Genomic DNA, 22,709 nt, shown 5'->3' on the forward strand with positions numbered 1-22,709 from the left:
CAAAATTGCTTCGACAGGAGTGTTGTCGTCCATGCGAAAAAAGGAAACCGGCCACTATATATTAGAGCATACTATAGGTGCTACAACCCATTGTCATATCCACTATTCTTCCCACGTGGAGAGACTGGTTGGAATCGTTGCATTCCATATATTCCGCAGCAGGATTACGCGACCCATGAGGCCACTGCCCATGATTTACCTTCAGGTATCATTCATCATTGCTAAATACCAATTTGTATGTTGTCGACCATTATAGGTAAACCACCATACTGATATTTATGTTCGGTATCTTAAGATGACAATGAGGATAACCCAGATGAGGATTTTGCTGACAATGAAGGAGATGTAACACAATCCAGGAAATTTGTAACTGCAAGGGAATACTATTGCTTCAAGCTACAAGTCAGGAGGAAGCTTTTTAACATAGTCTTCTTCGGGGGGCGCCTTTTCCAACAATGGGCTGTTGACATGTATATTAAGATCGAGACTATGCAGCTTGACTGGTACTCAAAGCCGGAAAATCAGAAGGTCATCCGTGCTGACCTGTACCAGGTAATGTGCTTGTGTTTATTGTAATACATCATAATATAACTATGTGGTGGATGTTCCATGCTTTGAGTATAACCTGGTATGCTATTACAGGGTCTTGTTGACACCGTCGTTGCCGGTGAGTCACCCGGTGATCGAATTGGCAAAAGAATCGTGCTTCCACGGACATTTCCTGGTGGTGATCGTGACATGCAGCGGAGGTTCTTGGATGTTATGGCAATAGTGCAGCGGTCGGGTAAACCCGATTATTTTATCACGATGACTTGCAATCCATATTGGGAGGAGATAACCGAGGAACTGTTGCCTGGACAAATGCCGCAGGACCGCCCAGACCTGGTTGCAAGAGTATACAGTGCTAAACAGCGAGATATGATGGACTTACTAACTAAGGGGAAGCATTTCGGAGAAGTCGCAGCCTATGTACATGTCACCGAGTTTCAAAAGCAAGATCTCCCGCATGACCATGTACTTCTAATCATGAAAGCAAAAAAGCAAGTTAGCAACTCCAGATGACTATGATCGGGTGATATGTGCACAGATACCTGACAAACAGAAACACCCCATTCTACATGATCTGGTCGTCAAACACATGTTGCACGGACCATGTGGTGAGTTGAAAAAAGTTGCCCATGCATGATTGATGGACAATGTCGGTTCCATTACCCCCGAGATTTTTGCGATGCCACACAACAAGGGAAAGACTCATATCCCATCTACAGGAGGAGGGACGATGGACAGCGAATTAGGATCCGAGGAGCAGATTTGGACAATAGGTGGGTGGTCCCTTACAACCCTTCTCTGCTTATGCGATACAAATGCCACATTAATGTAGAAGCATGCTCCAGCATCAAGGCAGTCAAGTACTTGTTCAAGTACATCTATAAAGGGCATGATCGTACATCCTTTGCATGCGAGCAAGATATCATCAATGATGGTGGAATCATCAATGAAATCCGGCAATATAGGGATGCACGCTATGTATCTCCTCCAGAGGCTATATACAGTATTTTTCGTTTTAAACTGTTTGGTGTCAGTCCATCTGTGCTACAACTCCAGCTTCATTTGCCAAATATGCATACAGTTGCATTTAAAGCTTGTGAAAATATGGAAGATGGTGTAGCACGACCGTCTTCTTCCAAGTCCATGCTTACAGAATACTTTGAGATGAACCGGAAGTTTCCAGTAGCACGGAACTTATTGTACAGAGAGTTTCCAGAACATTACAGATGGATACCTGGAAAAAAGTGGCAGAATAGAAAAACTAAGAGATTACAGATTGGAAGACATGTGTATGCACACCCTGCTGAAGGAGAAAGATACTACTTGCGTGTGCTCCTAAGTCATGTCCGAGGTGCCACTTCACTCGATGCTCTAAAAACTGTAAATGGCAATCCATGCAGTTCCTTTAGGCAGGCATGTGAGCACTTAGGCCTGATCGAGCACGATAGAACTCTCGATGATTGCATGACGGAGGCAGACACATTTCAGATGCCTTCAGCCCTGAGACGGTTATTTGTAACTATACTGGTGTTTTGTGAGGTAACAGAAATCCGACAGCTATGGGACAAACATCTAGCATCGATGTCTGAGGATTACCGTCGTAATCAATCCAATGATGCAACAATTGAGCAGATGGCCCTTAGAGATATTAGGGATATGTTGCAATCCATGGGGAAGGATATTGCAGGCTATGGACTTCCGGATTTGCTTGACACTGATGGTTTTGATGACGGTGAGTACAAAGAGGTAACAGAGGAGAGGGAAATCAGCATGGACAAAGAACACCTAGATTTATTTAGCAGTTTGAACAATGAGCAGCTTGCTGGTTACAATGACATAATGGATCATGTGATGAAACAAGAAAAGCCAGATATTCTTTGTTGACGGTCCAGGAGGCACTGGCAAGACATACTTATACAAGGCATTGCTTGCGAAGGTGCGTTCAATGGGCCAGATAGCGATCGCAACTGCTACATCAGGGATAGCGGCATCGATAATGCCCGGAGGACGGACTGCGCACTCCAGGTTCAAAATTCCAATCAAGCTCACCGACAACAGCATGTGTAGTTTCACTAAGCAGAGTGGTACAACGGAGTTGCTTAAACAAGCGTCATTGATTATTTGGGACGAGGTTGCTATGGCAAAACGTCAAGCAGTTGAGATACTTGATAGATCGCTTCAAGATATAATGGGATGTCCTTTGCCATTTGGGGGAAAGGTTGTAGTCTTTGGTGGGGATTTCAGGCAGGTCCTTCCTGTTGTGACACGTGGGACAAGAGCACAAATCACAGATGCTACACTTGTAAAATCCTATCTGTGAGAGAAGATCCGCAAGATACGCCTCAGGCACAATATGCGGGCAGAGGCTGATCCTTGGTTCTCCGAATATCTCCTGAGGACCGGCAATGGTACAGAAGAGACAATTGGTAACGACTATGTGCGTCTCCCTAACGAGATTGTGATTGCCTATACCGAGGATGAGAAAGCTATGAACAAGCTCATCGAAGATGTCTTCCCATCGTTGCATGCCAATGCTAAATCGAGAGAGTACATGAGCACACGTGCTATTCTTTCGACCAAGAACGATCATGTCGATGACCAGAATGACAAGATGATCTCAAGGTTTCCAGGCGAATAAAAGCTATACCATAGTTTCGACTCAATCGAGGATGACATGCAGAATAATTACACGATTGATTTTCTAAACTCGATCACACCAAATAGCTTGCCCCCGCATGTATTGAGATTAAAGGTCAATTGTCCGGTCATTCTGCTACGGAACCTCGACCCATATAATGGCCTATGCAATGGAACACGACTTATGATTAGAGCCTTCCAGGATAATGCAATCGACGCAAAGATTGTTGGTGGTCAGCATGCTCGAAAGAGGGTGTTCATACCTAGGATCCCTTTGTCGCCCTCGGAGGACATCTCACTTCCTTTCAAACTTAAAACAAAACAGTTCCCCATCCACCTGAGTTTTGCAATGACAATTAACAAGGCGCAGGGTCAAACGATCCCGAACGTCGGTATTTACCTTCCCGAGCCAGTATTCTCACATGGTCAGCTATATGTTGCATTGTCAAGGGGGGTGTCGAGGGAGACAACACGGATTTTGGCCAAGCCAAACAAGGAGGTTGATAAATCTGGGAAAAGCACCAAGAACATTGTCTATAGAGATGTTTTGAGAGATGAGGGAGGTGCGTTATTCCATTATTTATTTGCACACATGAATATGTTAATTTATCTAAAAATACTCCTGCATTTAACGTTAATTGTTTTTCATTTACAGGCTTAACAAATGAGAAGAAGTAGCGGATGAGGGGGTAACACAGGAGTATCTTCTTCCATCCAGCAAAAGGTAAGAGCCTTTCTCTGCTTCTGCATGTGACCCCCCTTTGATATAAATGTATGCTACTGTGTTCTTGTGCTACTGTTTTGAACTGTTGTGCAACTTTTTGTGCTAAATGAGCTAAGGGTATGCTAATATGTTCTCTTGCTAATATGTTTTTTCATGGACGGACATGTGTTTAAAAACCTTGCTGAAACTTTAAAGTTTTGACCAGTGAATTTGTTTTTAGCAGTATGCTCTGAAAACTTTAAAAAAACCTTGCTGCCAAACAGATTGGTTCAACGAGTATATTATGAGCCTAGATGTTAAAAAAATCTGCTGCCAAACATATTGGTTCAACAAGTATATTATGAGCCTAAATATTTAAAAATAACGCAGTACGCTCTGAAAACTTAAAAAAAACTTGCTGGCAAATGCAGGGTAAATGTTTTTTAGATAATATGAGCTAAATGCTAAATGTTAGAAAAATTCTGATGCCAAACATATAATACAATTTGTTTCTCATTTGATTGGCAAGTAACTGGATGTCTGAATGGAAAAACTGGAATCAGCTGTTCATGGGAAGCATATGTGCTACACGTAGGTTGAGTAGTTGACAGAGATGCATTCTGTATTATTTTTAATGCATACACTTCCGTCTTTTAGGCTTGTACCTAATTAACAAGAAAGATAAACATAGCCGTAGCAACGACTGGGTTGATCTTTGTCTTGGCCAGTTAACGGTGTAGTGGCAGCTAAATAATGGTGCCTACCTTTTTGAAAGTGTAGTGGGTTTACCTCTTTCTCTTCTTTTACAACATCTTTGAAATAAATGAAATGTTTAGTTTGCCTAGAATCTGTTTAATTTCTGCCGTGCAGGCTGATGTGTTACTTTCATGATATTTCCTGTCTTTTGATCATGAAAATTATGCAATAAATGAATCAAGGCAGAATGATTAGTTCGAGAAGCTAAACAAGAGCAAAATAGTTACTTATCACCAACATTTGTGAGATTAGCTAATGCTATGAATCTCACTGCTATTGTCGGGGTTCTAATATTTTTCTCTAATGATGTCCAGTCTTGCAAATATCTGATTAATGTTGAATTTGAAAATGTTAGATATTTTTAATGCAAGGAGTAATGGATATAGATTCGGGAACGTTATCCAATCATCTCATGTGCTTGCATTTATATTTTGCAAAGGTACTCCCTCCGTCCCAAAATACTGGAAGAGGCACACGACAGATTGAGTGTCGAGGTGCATATTAAGCGAGAAAGAGGAGAAAGAAATAACACATCACATGAAGACGGGGCACACAAAGTTAATATGTTGTGGTCTTAATAAGATGATGTATCTATCATAATTATTGTCTTTTGCTATTTACTCGCTCATTATCTATATTTGGTCCATCGCATTTTCCTGCTGTGATGATCAAGCGATTGCGCTCGTTTTACTGTAACTGATTTCGGCTTTGATTTTGGACCATCATATTTTCTTGTTATGATGATCAGGCTCCAATTTGGGTATGATGTATCTATCATAGTTACTGGCTTTTGCTATTTTCGTGTAGTGTATTGTTTCAGGACCTACTTGTGGTAGTACTACCATTAGTTGATGTGAAATACTCCAATCTTGTTATCTAGGTACATGCTGAAGATGTATTCGCTACTATATAGTATGATTCTCTTCTCAAAATTTTTACATGGCAACACTTACTTTGATGCTGCTGTAGCACCAATATTAGACACGATCAACAACAATAATAATAAAACATAGCAACGAAACTCACCTTGATGGTTTCCGTTTTGCTCGAACAACCAAAATTACTTCCCTGAAAACTCATGTCCATTAACTATCTCCCAAGACAAAATGATACAAGAATTATATTTCGGTACAGAAAAAGATAATTTTTTTCTATATAAAAATGTATAACAATGAGCACATAAAAATTCCAAGAAACTATCCGATGATCCGAAACAAATATTAGTATATTAAAATGTATTACGAAAAAATTCCATCAATTCTATATGTGTGGGGTATAATAAAAAAGAAAAAGGAAAAGCATGGGGTATAAAAAAGATAAAGGTCCACGATCCCCACAATTTCGGATCTCCCTCCCTAGAATCCCGGAGTCCACGATCTCCTTCCCACGACGCGGCAGTCCACGATCTCATTCCCTGATCCCCTCCTGGATCTTCCCTCTTCGCCCTCATATCTCCTCCACCTCTCTTCCACTCTCCTGGTCCTTGCCCCCGCTGCCCGTGCTGTCTCGAGGACACCTCGATCCCTCCCGGCGAGCTGCCCTAAATCTGCTGTCCACGCCGTCGTCACACCGGTGGCGGCTTCACGGGGACACCTCGGCCCATCCCCGTGTGTTGCCCTAGCTCCAGTGTCCACACCGTCCTCACCCTGGTGGCCGCACCGTCTCAAGTACACAAGTAAGAAAGAGTACATACTGCTCTTATTTGTAATGTATGGAGTATATCATAAAACATGCTTTGGTTTTCAGGAAAACATGGGCGAGGAAGGCAAGGACAAGCATGCCGAAAATATGGTTATTGAAGGCATGATAACAAAAGACGAGGATGTGAACCCCGAGTCATCAAAGACAATAGAACAACAAGCCATCATGGATGATACAGGAAACATACATATTAATGAGGTCATTATTATATTTTCACATGTCATTATTATTGTTATTCTGGCGGGACAAAACAATATGTAATTTGTGCTATGATATCAAATATAAAACTGTTTACTCACCTTCATAATATTCTCTCTTTTATATGGACTATTCATTTCTAAAAAAAGCATGGACGAGGAACTAATACTAATATATGCTTTGGTTTTTAGGAAAACATGGACGAGGAAGGCAAGGACAAGCATGCGGAAAATATGGTTACTCAAGGCATGATAACGAAAGACGGATGTGAACCCCGAGTCATCAAAGACAATAGAACAACAAGCCATCATGGATGATACAGAAAACATACATATTAATGAGGTCATTATTATATTTTCACATGTCATTATTATTGTTATTCTGGAGGGACAAAACAATATGTAATTTGTGCTATGATATCAAATATAAAACTGTTTACTCACCTTCATAATATTCTCTCTTTTATATGGACTACATACTGTATAATATTATATTATTGTGTCTTTGAGTTACTAATCAAGGAAGAATCAAGTGGAATAAATGACAAAGATGAAGTAGAGAAAAAGTATAGCACGCAGGCCACTGATTGCGAAGTGACACAGACATGCTTTTTTTTCAAAGTATCCCAAATAGTTATAATCTAATTAAATTATATTCTGCATAGGGATTACTCTTTGTAATGTTGCTCTCAGGAATTAACAAGGCAGGGAACAAGTGAACAAATGCAGCCTACTCAAGACATTGAATTAGCACAAATGTTCGACACCGAAGGGGGGAAACTATAGGGGACAACTTGGCAGATTCAAATGTACGAGCCGACAAAGATGAAGAGGAGAAAAAGAAGAGCACACAGTCCACTCATTCCGAGGTGGCAAAGTCATCTTTCCTTTTTCAACTATGTCCTAAATAAATAGTTCTAATGCGAAAGTCAACTTTTCTCAGGAAATAACCTTCAAGGAAACAAGTGAACAAATGCATCAAGTTCAGGACGAGGAATTAGAACAGACATGGGGCACCGAAGGGGCAGAAACTATAGGGGATAATCTGACAGATTCAAATGGAATAGCCGGCAAAGATGAATTGGAGGAAAATAAGAGCACGCAGTCCACTGATTCTGGACTCTCCGAAGTGACAGAGGTATCTTTTCAATTCGAACTATGTCCCAAATGGTTCTAATTCTAATTCTATTATATCTTGCATACAGATGATTCTTTAATATGTTGCTCTCAGGAATTAACAGACAACGAAACAAGTAAAAAAATGGAGGCATGTGGGGACGAAGAATTAGAACAAACGTCCGGCAGGGAAGGGGCAGAAATTATAGGGGACAAGCTGCCAATGCCCGCGCAAACATGGAAGCCTATCCGACTGCATAACAAACCTAAGAAGGCACAAGACTACGTGGTGGCTTCAGAAGGCACAGACAAATCTTTCTATGCCCTGGTTTTGCTACATTTGTTTTCCTTGTTATTAATAAATGTTATTACTTCCATCATGATAGATTACGCGTGCACCGGCAATGATTGGTCCGTGATTGAAAATATCATGTCTGAACCAAATGATAAAAGAACTTTAGTGAGCATTGACGACTCAAATCTCCAAAGAAGAAAGTTGGAACATCTTTTATTACCCGGAGAATTTCTTGGCGACGAAGTAAGTATATGTAGCTTTATGACGAGACGATGGTATTTGAACATGAGTTACTATTTTTTCCTATAACCAAGGTGTGCACTTCGTATTACAGATCATAGACGCATACATACATTGCATAAGTGCTAAAGAGCATCTAAAGATGAGGACAGGTGGAAGTGTGTTCTTAGAGAATGCATGCATATCTAAGATGATAAAGGAATTTAAGTTTATACAGGATGAAACACTAAGATGGGTGTTAGACAAAGCTACAACTTATTTGGAACATGATATGGTGAGTCTTAGTTCTTTACATATTACTATGAATTCAATCATGGATGAATGTTTCTACAGATGGGACCTAAACTAACAAAAACTCTATTTACAGATATATGTTCCAGTAAACATTAAAGACTTTCATTGGTACCTAGCAGTTATAAATAGCGGGGTGCGACGTATCCAGGTGCTCGACTCGCTAGGCCTAGGAATGAACCGCAAAGACCTCACTGCTATGGTTAGTTATTAGTCTCAGTGCACCATCTTTTGATAAGAAGATTTCTGTTATTCTTCGGGTGTGATGCTAATACGTTGTCATTTATTCATGCAACAGCTCAAAGGACTCGAAAATGTATTCCAATATGCATCACTACAAACTGAACTAAAATTTGATAAGTGGAAAGACGTAAACATTACAGCATGGCCAAGGGAAGAATGTATTAAGAGCAGTCTGCAGACAGATGGGTATACGTCTTTCGAATCAAACTTGTTGCTCCCATCCCCTTTCGGCACCTCCTTCTCCTTCACGATATCTGAACCATTAATATTAAGACATATGTTGTAAGAATGTCATCCTTTGTCGTCTCTGGTTCTAGAATAACTACAATTAGTAGAAGTGAGAATTCTATGTTTACATATATGCGGAATATCTTAAACTCTATTTCTAAATATAGCATATAAAAAGACAGTTTTGGAGAATATCTTAAACTCTATTTCTATAAATTCATTTGTATATAAAACACTTATAAAATTGATAAAACAATAATGGATATATTTAATTTCTATAATCATATATAGGTCATCTTGTGGTCTCTGGATGATAAATTTTATGGAGTACTTCAGTGGAAATGATTTGTCTGACACTCCTACGCAGATAAATTTTATCCTAATACTTATTCTATGTTGTATCATTACTTAACTCTTATTTCTATTTTAATAGGATCATATGACAGATTTTAGAACAAAACTAGCTCTCATTTTAGTGGACTCGGAATTGAATGATGATAATATAAGAAATCGAGACATGGAAGATGATGAAAACAATATAGATCCCACGGATTGTATGATTGTGGATGGACCCCCTCAAAATCTCAAAACACCGAATACATATCAGATGTTGAGCTCATCTCACAGTCATATATCCTTTCACCGTCTGTCAACCCAACAAACGATGACTTAATAGACGAACTGTGCTTGTTCATCAGTATGGTTGATGATGACGCTTTACTAGAGTAAGCCATGTTCTTTTAGTTCATTTTGTATTCTAATAAATTACTCTGATGTCATTATAATTGACAAATTTTTGATTTTACAGGAGCGAATGGGTGAAAAGCTCTCATCCTTACCCTATCAGCTTAAAGTTGAGACAAATAAAAAACATACTAAACAATGATGAATATATGGATATTGATTGCTTTAACATGGTTGTGCGGATACTAGCGCGCCACGAAGTCCAACTTCTCACAGACATTCCATCTCACTACATGGATCTAAACTTTTGTGTAAGTTACTATAATTGCGTTTTACATTTTTTTCCTCATAGAACTATTGTTTTCTTATTTTTATTTTAGTCCATGTTCCACTATGCACGAGACCCAAGTCATCATGAAAATATGGACAGTGCTACGTTTAAACGATTGTTTCATAGCTGGACTCACAGCAATGAGTATCATATCTCACAGGGTGTGATATGGTAAGATTTTAATTTTTCATTTATAACAGTGGTTTATTTGGTTTAAATTAATATTTAATGTATTTATAAAAGTATGCATCATTGCAGATTTTATTGCCTTGGGATATTTTTGGGCTGTTTCTATTGTTTGTCTTGGATCAAGATAAAAAAGTTATCTCAATTTTTGATCCGATACCAATACCTACTTAGGGAAAGAATATACTTAAAACCGTGGTCAATAACCTAAACTTCGCACTCCAAGTTGCAAACCCCGCATTCAAGGACGATATCTCTAAATGGGAATGTATAGTTCCGGTTGTTCCAACAAACTCACACTGGTATGAATCTTTTTAATGCATTATAATATTAAATAATTCATTCATTCAACGCACATTATGTGTTTATTTCATACATGCAGTGCCTTGTTGGGGTATTTGGTTTTTAACTACATGCACTCATTGTGCGATGGAAAGCTATATTTTCCTGTACCCCAGGTGAATATTTACACCATGCTTATTTGTATACACATTGAACATACAAACTTGTTATAACAATGTTGTCTACTGCATATGTAAGACTGTTTTGAACCGAGGAAGCGATTTTTGGTGCATATTTTAAAGTATGAAGAAAATGAATCTTAAAACAATATCCCATACATTGAAGGAAGCATCATAGATCGCATCTATAGATGGACTTTCATTGCTTCAAAAGATGGACCATCAGGACGTGCTTAGTCCTGGTTTTTAAAACATATTTCTGTAACAATTATTGTGTGGTCGTTAATTTTGTGCGGAGACATGTTTCTGGATCGTATGTTACGCACGTTCTCATATTGTTTTAACACCGATAAATTGCTCTATAAAAAAACTCAAATATGTTTTACTATAGATTATGATAGGTGTGTTGGATCACAAATATGTCACAATTTTGAAAATACAATTTGAGTGACATAATAACATTTTGTACCCGTCTGAAAAAAATCAGAAATTATTTTAGGGATCATCTTCTATAAATCAACAGTAATTAGTACTAAGTTAATGAAGGATTTATTAATTTGATTTGGGTCAATCAATAGTAATTAGTACTAAGTTGTAAGCAGGTAAACTTAGCTAGCGTTGGCAGCAGGACCGTGAGAGCGGCAACGCCGACGATCTTGATGGGCATGCCGATGACCACCATGTCCTTTATGGTGATGTAGCCGGTGCTGAACTACACCACAACCTCGACGGAGAGAGAGAATTAGATCCAGCTTTGAAACAAACAGTGCATACAGTCTATAGGTCATTTTAATTGAAAAACAAACGATGTTTCTTTTGCAAAACTGGAATTCTTTGAACTTACACCTTCATCATCAAGAACACCCCAATGGGCATCAAGTACTTGGTTCATGGACAAGCTCTCATAAGGTTCCACGGGATAAACATCACCCTGCATACACAGTTCAAAGTCAAAACAACCACATGTTATAAGAATCAGTAGCAATAGACATACATACTGTAATAATGTATCTAATATGTTTACTGGAAATCTGGAAATGTTTTTCTCAGTTATGTTGCTTCGGTTGCACATTTAAAAGTCTTGTGGTGATTCCTAAGTGTGGTCTTCAGTTTTATATGAATGGTGGTCTCCCCAGTTTCGCTGTATGAACTCTATTTTTCTTTCTATTTTTTGATTTCCTATAACCGGGTATACAAATTAATTTTCCTCTAAAAAGAACCACTTATGGAGCGATGGCTACACTGGGATTTCTACAGTGGCAAGAAGTTTAGTTTCATTTCTTTCCATTAAATAACTATTAAAGATACACCAGTTCACAAGTTCTTTCTTTTCTTTCACCTCAAAATCTTTGTTGCATTATCCACACAAGGGGCATCTCTCAAGCATAGCTTACGAAGTACATTTAATCTGCATACAGCAGTGTCCTAAAAGGTACTCCTAAAGCTACACACCACCTTTTAAAACGGATATAATAAGAGCATCCTCTCCAGTTGTCACTCCTTTGGCATCCACGCGTGCACGAAGCAAAGATGCCACATCAAACTTGAAGAGTGAATAGGAATCCTTTTCCAGTTTACCTGACAAATTCATTCTTGTGCTGAAGTGTACTGAGTTCAGCTCATAAGAAGAAACAAAAATCAATTGCCGCAGTTGCGAGAAAACTTGGCTATCATTCCTATCTACTCTTCGATGCAAATCTTGTAGGATTGAAGCGTGAGAAAATCTCTCTTCAAGCCTGCAAGGCTCTGAACTGCCAGGTACATTTGAGAAATCTACAGAAAATGCAGTACAAAATGACAAAAGTGAGCACATGAAAGCAAGCCTGGCTATAGTAGTAAAGCTTTCATGAACCATGTCCCCATGGGATGCAACAAGCAGATCATAACTCTTGGCTAGGTCACTCAGTCTTAAAGAACAATTAGTCAAAGCTACAAGGACTTGGTTGTTCTCTATGGCTACACTTGAAGATTCATGATGGGGTATGTCTTTGGGAGCAGAAGAATGTACATTAAGGATGCCAAGAACATCAGTTAAGATCTTAAGAAAAGACGCTCTCAGACTAATGAACCACCTCTGGAAGAAGAATTCGCGGTCTGAGGAGGCATTAGATGAGAGGACATCATTTGGTAATGTGCGCTGACCTGTTCCAGGTAATGTGCTTTGATAAGAGCGAAGATCAGCCCTTAGTTCTTGAGCTCCCCTCAAATCTGTTACTGCCAGATCTGGTCGATTCAATGAAAGATGGAGATTGCCCTTAAAGAACATAAGCAAACAGTAAGCCTATTGCCTGGATAACAAAGAATGAAAAATAGAATCCAACCAAATACGAATTTTGAAGTAACTAAGCCAACAACCGCAACAGGCTTGGTAAACCCACCAACCATGCTTGTATACTTCATTTGCAATACATTTCCACAATATGACAATGCAAGTAGACGCTGGTAAAAAAAACAATTATGTTGTATGGCCAATAACATTTTTTGGTATTACCTTCATAATATAGCCGGTTATATGCCTATCGTCATCTCGGAGGCTCTACAAAATGTAAAACAATGCAAGGAACATTACATGGATGATCCGCTTCCAAAAAGCATATCTATAAAGGTATAAATTTCTTTGATCCCAAATTTGCTTAAGTATAAGGGGACCTAGAGGGAGTTGACGGCGCCGAGGTGCGGGGTGGCGATCTCCTTGCGGTTGGAGAGCGCGAGCGAGGCGGCGCGAGCGGGCGAGGGCCTGGAAGCGCCGCGCGGGCAGCTCCCCGCGTTCCCTTCTCCTCACCTCCTCCCACCACATCCACTCGGGGCGCACCGCGGTGTATGCACTCTGCCGCCTCTCCCTCCGCGGCTGCGGCGCTGGTGCTCAGGGCCCTCGGGGCTGTGGGCGGCGCGAGCCCCAGGGGCCGCCGGAGAAGCGTGCCCGCGGCCCTCTGCGCCATGAGCTTCGGTGTCCGGGGTGGCCTCGAGAGAGGAGCGCGGACGGTAGGGGAGCGGCGGCGGCGAACAGGAAGGAGCTGCCGGAGGCAGCGAGGAAGTAGAGGACCTCCCCCGGGGGCACGGCGGGGGAGATGATGTCCGAGACGGCGTTGCGGAACCAGCGGTCGGACGGCCCGTGGAAGCCCCGTAGCGCGGCGCCGCGGGGCGGGATCTTCTTGAACACAAGGAGCCACGCGGCGGCCGGGGCGGGGCCGGACGAGACGGAGGACAGGTGGTAGAAGCGGCGGAAGTCCGGGGAGGAGATGAGGTGGGACAGGGGACGGGCGACGGAGCGGACGCGGAGCAGCTCCGGGAGCGCAAGGCGGATGAGGATCTCTAATGGAAGGAGCAACAGGGTTTCGCGCGGAGCACACTGGAGTCGCCGCAGTGCAGAGGAGAGGATAAGGTTCGGATGGGGAGAGGGTTGTGGTCGCAGTGCACTAAGAGGAGAGGATAAGGATCGGGTGGGGAGAGGGGGAGTGGGTGAGATTGTGTGTTTTTTTATATAACGAGGTGGGTGAGATTGTGAGGTTTTTTTTTAGGGAATTGTGAGGTTATTTTTTATAACGGGAGTGGGTGAGGTCTTTTTTTTTATAACGGAGCATGTTCTTATTTTTCTTTTTTTATCTTTTCTGTGTCTACCATGTTTATTTGTACATTATGGAATATTTGATTCTATTTTGACTACTTCCTCCATTCCTAATTATAATTTTTTTTATATTTTTGAATATAAATCACATATGGATCAAAATGTCTATATGCATCCGTATGTAGTGCATAAAAGACACATATTTAGACACGGAGGGAGTATACAGACAATAAATATCCCATATGTTCTTTACGGAGAAATTCATCATGTTGATTGCCTTGGATGTGTGATTTTTGTTAATTATGAACAAGGAATTTTTGGTGTATAATTATATATATTTAAAAACGAAAGGAGTATTATGGACACCACACGTAGCTAATTCACAGAGACGAAGTAATTGAATTCGACTAGTTACCATATGACCATAGAACCGTACTAGCCAACGTATGGCTTTGTTACGTTTTGCTGGCAGTAGCTTTCATTAGTAGTTTCCTGCTGTGACTAATTAATCTTCGCGTGGTATGTTCAGACAAGACAAGAAAAAGACGTGCAAGTCAGCCACGACTAAGCTTTTCATTTATAATAATCCTCAAACACAGCACCTGCAGCGATCACGTCCCACTCCGTTGAAACCTGAGACACGCTGTTGCTGATTGACTGATATGCATGGATGTACCTATGTAATGTAGCAGGCGACGACGGGGTCTGTACACGGATCCTACAAACACGGTGTTGCCCAAGACCTGAATACACATCGGTCTAGCTAGCCATCAATTATTTGTTTTTTTTGCTAACTATAGTTAGAAAAGGAGATTATAAACAAATATATATAGCGATAGCATTCTTGAAGAGCTGCAAAATTACGAGTTGAGATCCTCTGCAGTACCATACAATGATGTAGTGCGGATGACATATAGGGCCGGATCCACATAGCAACGACTGTACTGCACGGTGCATTACAGCAAAGGATCCTGATCCCAAAATTACATATCCCAAATTCAGAACATTCTGCATGATTACATACCTTCAGAAGATTTCTACACTTATATACATATAATAACGTGTTGACATTATTCGACATGGAAGAAGATATAAGAAATATATTCCCTTCGTTTTTAAATATAAATACTAGCAAAAGGGCCCGTGCTTTGCAACGGGAGAAAAAAAATACCACATCTTTTAATTTTTTATAATTATTTTGAATTTATTAAAATAATAAGCTAACTAACTAATGTAGTCAGTCCTAACCTATTTTGTTGAGAAAATCAACCATCCATTGTTAATTCCACCATGATGAGAAATTGAGCGGGACAAGCAAAGCAAAACAAAGAGGCTACGTGAATTGATCAATGGACTGTTATCTTATTTCACTCATGGGGTAGAGAATGTGGGATCATATGACAAATCGAAGGTGGTGTTTCATTCTCTGTCTCTACAACAATACAATCTTACATTCAATACATTCATTCATCAGCAAACAAATCCCCACAAAACAAAATTTCTTGTCGGTGCTTGGCACACGGTTGGAGGCATGGGGAGGGGATCTCACCAGATGATGAGTTCCTGCCGGAGGAGGGGATACGATGAGGGGAGCAAGGGTTAGGCGCCTCTATCTGGCCATAAGGAGTCGTCGTTGCCGCGCCATAACCTCGGAGTTCCTTGTGTGAGCCATGGAGGCCCGCCTCCACCTGCAAGTACTTCGCTCCGCCGCGCCGCCGCCGTTCTGCATCGAGCACACGCATCATCCCCAGTCACTGTAACTGTCGCGTTGATTTGATCCAGAAGCTGTGCTCGAGCGCCGAAACAGGGGCAGCAAGCGGGCAGAGGTACGGCCACGGAGGCGGGTAGGTTGAGATCGACAACAATGGTGGTTGAGGTCGACCGCGGCAGCGAGTGGTGTGGCAGCGGCCTGGGCACACGCCAGGGTGGACCAGGGTCGACGTGATGCGTTCGAGCGCCGTAACTGGGACAATGAGCGGGGAGAGGTATGGCCGCGGAGGCGGGCGGGTTGAGATCGACAGCGGTTGAGGCCGGCCACAGCGACGAGTGGTGTGGCGGTGACCTGGGCATAGGCTAGGGTGGCCCAGGGTCGACGGGAGGAGGCGATGCGTACGGCTATAATTTTTGCAGCGAATCATTTTTCCTTTTATGTTGTAGATAAATGATGGAGCGCGGGTTGAATAACAAAAATTACAGGGGCTTTTTTATAAAAATGTGATGGTGGATTTTCCGACGGAAGCAATAGCCTCTTTATTATTACTAGCAAAATAGCACGTGCGTTACAACGGGAGAAACAAATACCACACGCTTTTAATCTTTTTATAATTATTTTGATTTATTAAAATAATAAGCTAACTAACTAATGTAGTTAGTCCTATCCTATTTTGTTGAGAAATCAACCCGTCCATTGTTAATTCCACCATAATGAGAAATTAAAGCACGGGTTGAATAACAAAATTACACGGGCTTTTTTATAAAAATGGTGTGGTGGGTTTTCCGACGGAAGCAATAGGCGCTTTATTATTAGGTAGGTAGGTATATATATATATATATATATATATATATATATATATATATATATATATATATATATATATATATTAAAAGATTTGAACAAATGAGTGAATCAATACTTTAAAATATGTCTATCTACGTTTTTATGTAGTTCATTAGTGAAACCTCTGGAAAGACTTATATTTAAAAACGGAGGAAGTACAATGCATACGAGGGAAATATCGTACTTACAAATAGTAGGATATTACGTACAAATAGGCGTATACAATAACGTGTCCTCATGCAACACGTCACGAACAAGTACGTACTCGTGGGTAGGATGAGCAACAGGAGGATGGAGACGGAGGTGCTATCTACTTGATTTTCAACTTGCTCAAGGTGGAGCACAGATCGATGCCCGCAGCAATTATCGGCAACGGATTTCCAGTGACGGAGACGGAGGTGCTATCTACTTGATTTTCAACTTGCTCAAGGTGGAGCACAGATCGATGCCCGCAGCAATTATCGGCAACGGATTTCCAGTGAGCACCATGACATAGTGAGCAAGAGGGCATGAACATCAATCCAACACACCTGCAACACCCGTCATCATCTTTGGCTTTGAGTACCGCGAAAAATGTCCCTTCCGGAAGGAAAAGAACTCGAGTCATCCGACCGGTCCAGCACCACGGCCGGGCCATCCGCCCGGACAAAACAGGATCTCCCACCAGCATCAGCGCAGAGGAAGGAGAAGAACACGGCAGCAAATCATACCAACAAGGAAGAAGAAGGGTCTTCGTCTCCCTGCATCCCTCGCCCATCTGAGGACCCAAACGGCCAGTGCCAATGGACCTCCAGCCACCATAGCCCGCGACCTCGATGAGATCCGGGGATCCCCAACCCCACTGGCTCCTAGACGAAGGCAAAAGCCTCGCCTGACCGTGAACGGAGCCCGGAAAAACTTATTCCGACGCGATACCACCGCAACGGCCTCGACAGCGTCTCCCTTCACCCTAGCCCTACCACACACCACCTAACGAACAGACCCGAGGTTCCCCCTCCCTCCCACCGCCGGAGCGGCCGACGGAGAGAGAGGGAACCGGAGGCGTCACCGGCGACGCGCAAGGAACCCTCGTCGCTTCCCTTGAACGCCTCGTGCGATCCTACTTTTCCGGAGGAGTAACCGACAGCGGCGTAATCAGGTTTATGTGCTCTACCAATCTGAGAGTGTGGTGAACACTGAATTTGAAAAAAATTGCAAACAGGTACATGAACCACCTACCGATGATTACAAAGATGCCCAGCCGATGAAGCCCACTCCCGCACTGAATATGCACAGACAACGGGGACGCGTCTCGAATGTTGCCCTAAGACGGCGCTCCACTTCAATGGCTGAGCGAGTGAGAGGTCGCTTCAGTTTTGGGTAGACATCAATTTGAAGCGGTCGCTATACAACCATATAAATATGGACAGCTGGCATGGGATAGGAACACACGCGGACGAAGAAGGGGGATTTTGGTTGGGGTAGGACGGTTAGAAACGGGCATGTGCGTTGTTCGAGCACCCGCAAAGCTTCCCCTGTTATGTTTCTGCTTTCCAAAAAAAAAATCATGCTCGATCCTTTAATGGACCGATACAGATCGATGTTGAATAATACAAAACGTTTATACCGTTGCGGTCCGAACGCTTGCAGACGGTTTAAGGATCGACATTAAAGATGTTCTTATGCTAGCAGTAGCTTTCATGTTCTGCGGTGATTAATCTTTCCGTAGTACCTTGAAGACCGGAAACAGTTATGCAAGTCAGCCACGATAGCTTTTCGGTTTCAATCCTCCAGCACCGGCAGCGACATCGTCCTACTCCGTTGACACCTGACCTGAGGCACGCTATTCCTTGGTTAACCCATGGATGTTACCTACGAAATGTAGGAAGCGACGACGGAATATATACGTCAGTGTGTGCACGATCCTCCAAACACGTTTTGCTGAAGACCCGATATTTTCTCTGTTGGCTGAAGACTTGAATAGTGAATATTAACTGCACTGATCTGTTTTTCCCTTTTTGGCTCCCGGCCTATGCACCATTAAGATGCACCAATAACTATATATACTGCATTCGTTCAAAAATACTTGTCATAATAATGAACGTATCTAGATGTATTTTAGTTTTGAATACAACTATTTTTATCTATTTTTACGACAAGTAATTTCAAACGGAGGGAGTATTTATTTCAAGTATAACAATTATCATTATGATGCATACAGACACATCCTCTATTCCTAAATAGCTACAACCCACTATCTAATCTTCCTAGCCATGCAACCATGACACATAAGCAAATATGCATGCAAGACATAGATAACATCTTTTGCATTACTCTACGCATGAAATGGTGCCACATTAGCAATTCATGCATATTAGTTATAAGTAGTTTTTGCATTAGAGTTCATCCTTCATATTTTGTTAGAAATTACTCCCTCTGTACCACAATATTTGTTGACTACTAGTTCTTCCTAACAAGAAATATTTAGGAACAGAGAGAATACATTTTAACTATAATTTTCACTTTCTTTTTATATGCTTTATATTTTCTTGTTTTCAAGCTTACATTTGTTTTCTATTAGTTTTAGATTTTTTTATAACAATTACTTATTCATTTTTTAGCAATGTTCCCGCAGCAATACGCGGGGAATCATCTAGTGTATATAGTTCCTTCATCTTAAAATAAGTGTCATGGGTTTGAACTAAAACCACAACACTTATTTTTAGACGGAGGGAGTAGCTTTTTGTATGGGAAATTATATCACTCTACTAGCAACCGGTTATTCAGTTATTCATTTTTGGGAACAATAATTTGGAAAAGAGATTTTGAAAGTACACAACAACCGGAAGGCATTACATAACTCAAACTCGCAAGATAGATTCATTGCACACAAACGCATATAAGAATGCATGGAAGAAGAAATGAGAAATAGACAACGAGATCATAAAATATATTAATACATGGAGAGTATACGTGAGTATAGTAATCACGGTATGATTACACGATCATGAAGTAAAACAAACAAGCACTATGATAAAAACAGTAGGATAGTACGTCCTTCCTTCATTCTATAATGCAGTGCGTCGGTGTTCTTCAAGATTTAATTTTAATCATAAATGAACCAATGTTGATGGTTACGACCGAAGCAAAAAATTATACCATTAAAAACTTTGTTTAAGTATGAATTCAATGGTATAATTTTAAATTCCTCCGCAATTATTCTGGTTGGTTAAATTTATAATTAAATTTAAATTTTGGAAAACACGGACACGCTACATTATGGAACGCAAGAAGTAGAATATATGTCATTATGCAACCCGTAGAACGATGAGGATGAGCAAGCTGGATGAAGCTGCTAGCTAGCTACCTGGTTCTCAAGGATTTGATGACGTTGGAGCCCAGATCGAAACCTGCAAGAATTAACGGCGCCGGATTTCCAGTGAGCACCGCGATGATGATGCCCGTCAGGGCCTTAATGATGTCGACTATTATTTCCCAGTTCTGCCCGGACTTCCCTGGCCCGTGCTTGTGCTTCCGCGACGCAGTGTCGTTGACGAAACGGGCCAGGCTGCCATGATCGTCGACGTCGGGCTCGGTACTACTTGAGCCCGGCGTAAGAAAACCCTCTTTCGCGCAGCTGACATGCAGGTACACGGTCTTGCAGGTGGAGCGGTAGAACCAGTAATCCCTGACGCCGCCCCCTTTCCTGCACTCGGTGCAGCAGTTAGACCCCTTCTCGACGAGCTCGAACGTGAGCTGGTCGCCCAGCGGGATCTCCATAGGAAGCTTCGCGCAGCACGGATGGAGGTACAGGTTCTTGCGGCCGCAGTGGTAGTGGATGCCCTTCACGTGGGCGCCGCAGGCGCTGCATCGCTCGCTGGAACGGGGGGCCTCGAGGCGGAGCTCGAACGTCCTCTTGGGCAGCAGCGGGTGCACCAGCCTGGTTCCTTCTGCGAGGTTGCAGGCCTCGTGGAGGTCGAACTTGCAGGTCTTGCACGTGTATCTGTCGGCCCCCGTGACGTTCTCGCGGCAGCCGTTGCAGTTGAACACCTCCTGGCCCGTCGGCACCAGCGTCAGATTGTGCTCCGGGTGGCTGGGGTGGGAGATCTCCGACGGAGGAGCTGGCGGCGGCGCACCCGTGGAGAGAAGAGTCATGGTGGTTCTGCAGCTTCTCAGGAGATCCGTACGTGGCTCAGCTCGATCAGTCCCTGATACGTACGTAGAAAAAAAGATTAGTTTTGTCAGGAAGAAGTATAGTGGAATTATTATTTTGACCGAACAAACATACAATCATGTTCTTTTGTTTAAGCAGATTCAGCCAGCAAAAATGCAAAGAAGAATGAACTTGCTCAACGACCGGAGGAAGTGAAATATGCCGCATGTATTATCTAGCCGCAGAAAAGCTGGACTATTTACTGACTCATACAACCAAACAGAAATCCATCGTGATAGATAGATAATTAAGAATATACCAGTATCAACAAAATACTTTGATAGTTTACCTGATCAATTGATCGGATATAGCAGCTGAGTTAGTACGTAACTTGTGTCGTCGGTTCTATGGAAGCTATAGAAAACCTTCCACCATATATAGAACCGGTACAGGTCCATGCATAACGATCTGGATGCCTTCCTCCACAAGTGTTTTTTTCGAGTCATTAAGTCTTGTTGACGAATCACACCCTCTGCAATGCAAGCAAATCAATTACAGTCTTTTTTGCAGGATACATAGTTTAATCTAACGTGCTGGCATATATAAGACCGAATAATATCCCCACAAAAAATATGCATTGCGAATGTGTGGCCCATCATACTTATGTGAATGTGTGCTATCAATCAGAACGCGCACACCGTGACGTAGGTTTTTTTTTAAAAAAAATGGTTGCATTCATAAAATAAGAGACAAGAGTTTTAGAGTGTTACAAACAGCCCACATGCTCCGCATGACAATTATTCATAAATTACAATAGACCCTAATTACTTGGCACCCGCGATGACCCAAAGCTTGGAGTGGTCAATGATAGCGCCCAGAAGTATTGGAGGCGAGGCACACCGGTTTGCACGACTCGAATTGACGTGCTTTGGCCTTCCTTATTTTGCTTGTTTCTTAAACTATTTGGAACGAACACCATGACATAGTGAGCAACGAGGATATATATTCTTGTCAATATATAAGGGTCACCGTATTTCTTTAAATGAAAATATATCCTAGCGAAGCACCAAGTTCATTAACACGAAACTACAGGCCAAAGTTCACGCGACATGCAACAGACTGCTCCAGACTTAACATGGAGGGGCAGGTAGGTCGCCGCTAATCCACAGGGAGGTTTTGCCTATCCGCACCAAAACACGGTGTTGATCTTGTGCACGGGCACGCGTGGACTGCAGCGCCGTCGGTGCAGTGCCTAGTTGCTCGTTTGTTCAGTGGCTTGGTGGTTCCGCGCAAGAAACTTCGCACGCAAACTTCGTCAAACGTAGTTACTTGGTCTTTTCTCGATCGATGTAATTGGAAATTACTTGGTCTTCGCGATCGTCAATGGACCTCGCTAATGTGGACACGTATTGATGCACCGAGTCATTTTCTCTAGGACCAACGGAACACATCAGCGAATTTTTCAACACGATCTTTTTCTATAGGAACTTTTAATTCATTCATAACCAATTTTTTTTAAAGTTTTTTCATTCATATCACGAATCAGTACAATAAAGTTGACCCTTACAAGCACACCGAAACGCAAACACGGAGGATCTTAGAACACCTAGAGTACCTAAGACAACCATAACAAGAGGATCTCCGGAGCCCTGTGTCATCATTCGTGAATCTTGAGAGAAGACCCCTGCAGCAAAAGGATCTGCAATCAGTCGCAAGCAGGTCATCATCTTCGACCATGGTACAATTGCCGCCACGCTGTTTCCTCCTTACTTGACACCAGCGCTGAGAGGGCATGGACATCAATCCAACACACCTGCAAAAGCCGTCGCCATCTTTG

At 41.9% G+C, this 22,709-nt stretch overlaps 1 protein-coding gene across 1 annotated transcript; it reads right to left on the reverse strand.

The window, feature by feature from the left end:
* Positions 1-19,759: 19,759 nt before the first annotated feature.
* LOC123430943 lies at positions 19,760-21,388 on the reverse strand. The gene is made up of 2 exons (XM_045114772.1): positions 21,222-21,388; positions 19,760-20,927 (listed from the first exon to the last, which is right to left on the reverse strand). Exon 2 carries the CDS (start codon positions 20,872-20,874, stop codon positions 20,083-20,085), a length of 792 nt encoding a protein of 263 aa, XP_044970707.1. The 5' UTR covers positions 20,875-20,927; positions 21,222-21,388; the 3' UTR covers positions 19,760-20,082.
* Between the last annotated feature and the right edge of the window lie 1,321 nt (positions 21,389-22,709).

Source organism: Hordeum vulgare, chromosome 2H (assembly GCF_904849725.1).
Source record: "Hordeum vulgare subsp. vulgare chromosome 2H, MorexV3_pseudomolecules_assembly, whole genome shotgun sequence".
Lineage (NCBI taxonomy): Eukaryota > Viridiplantae > Streptophyta > Magnoliopsida > Poales > Poaceae > Hordeum > Hordeum vulgare.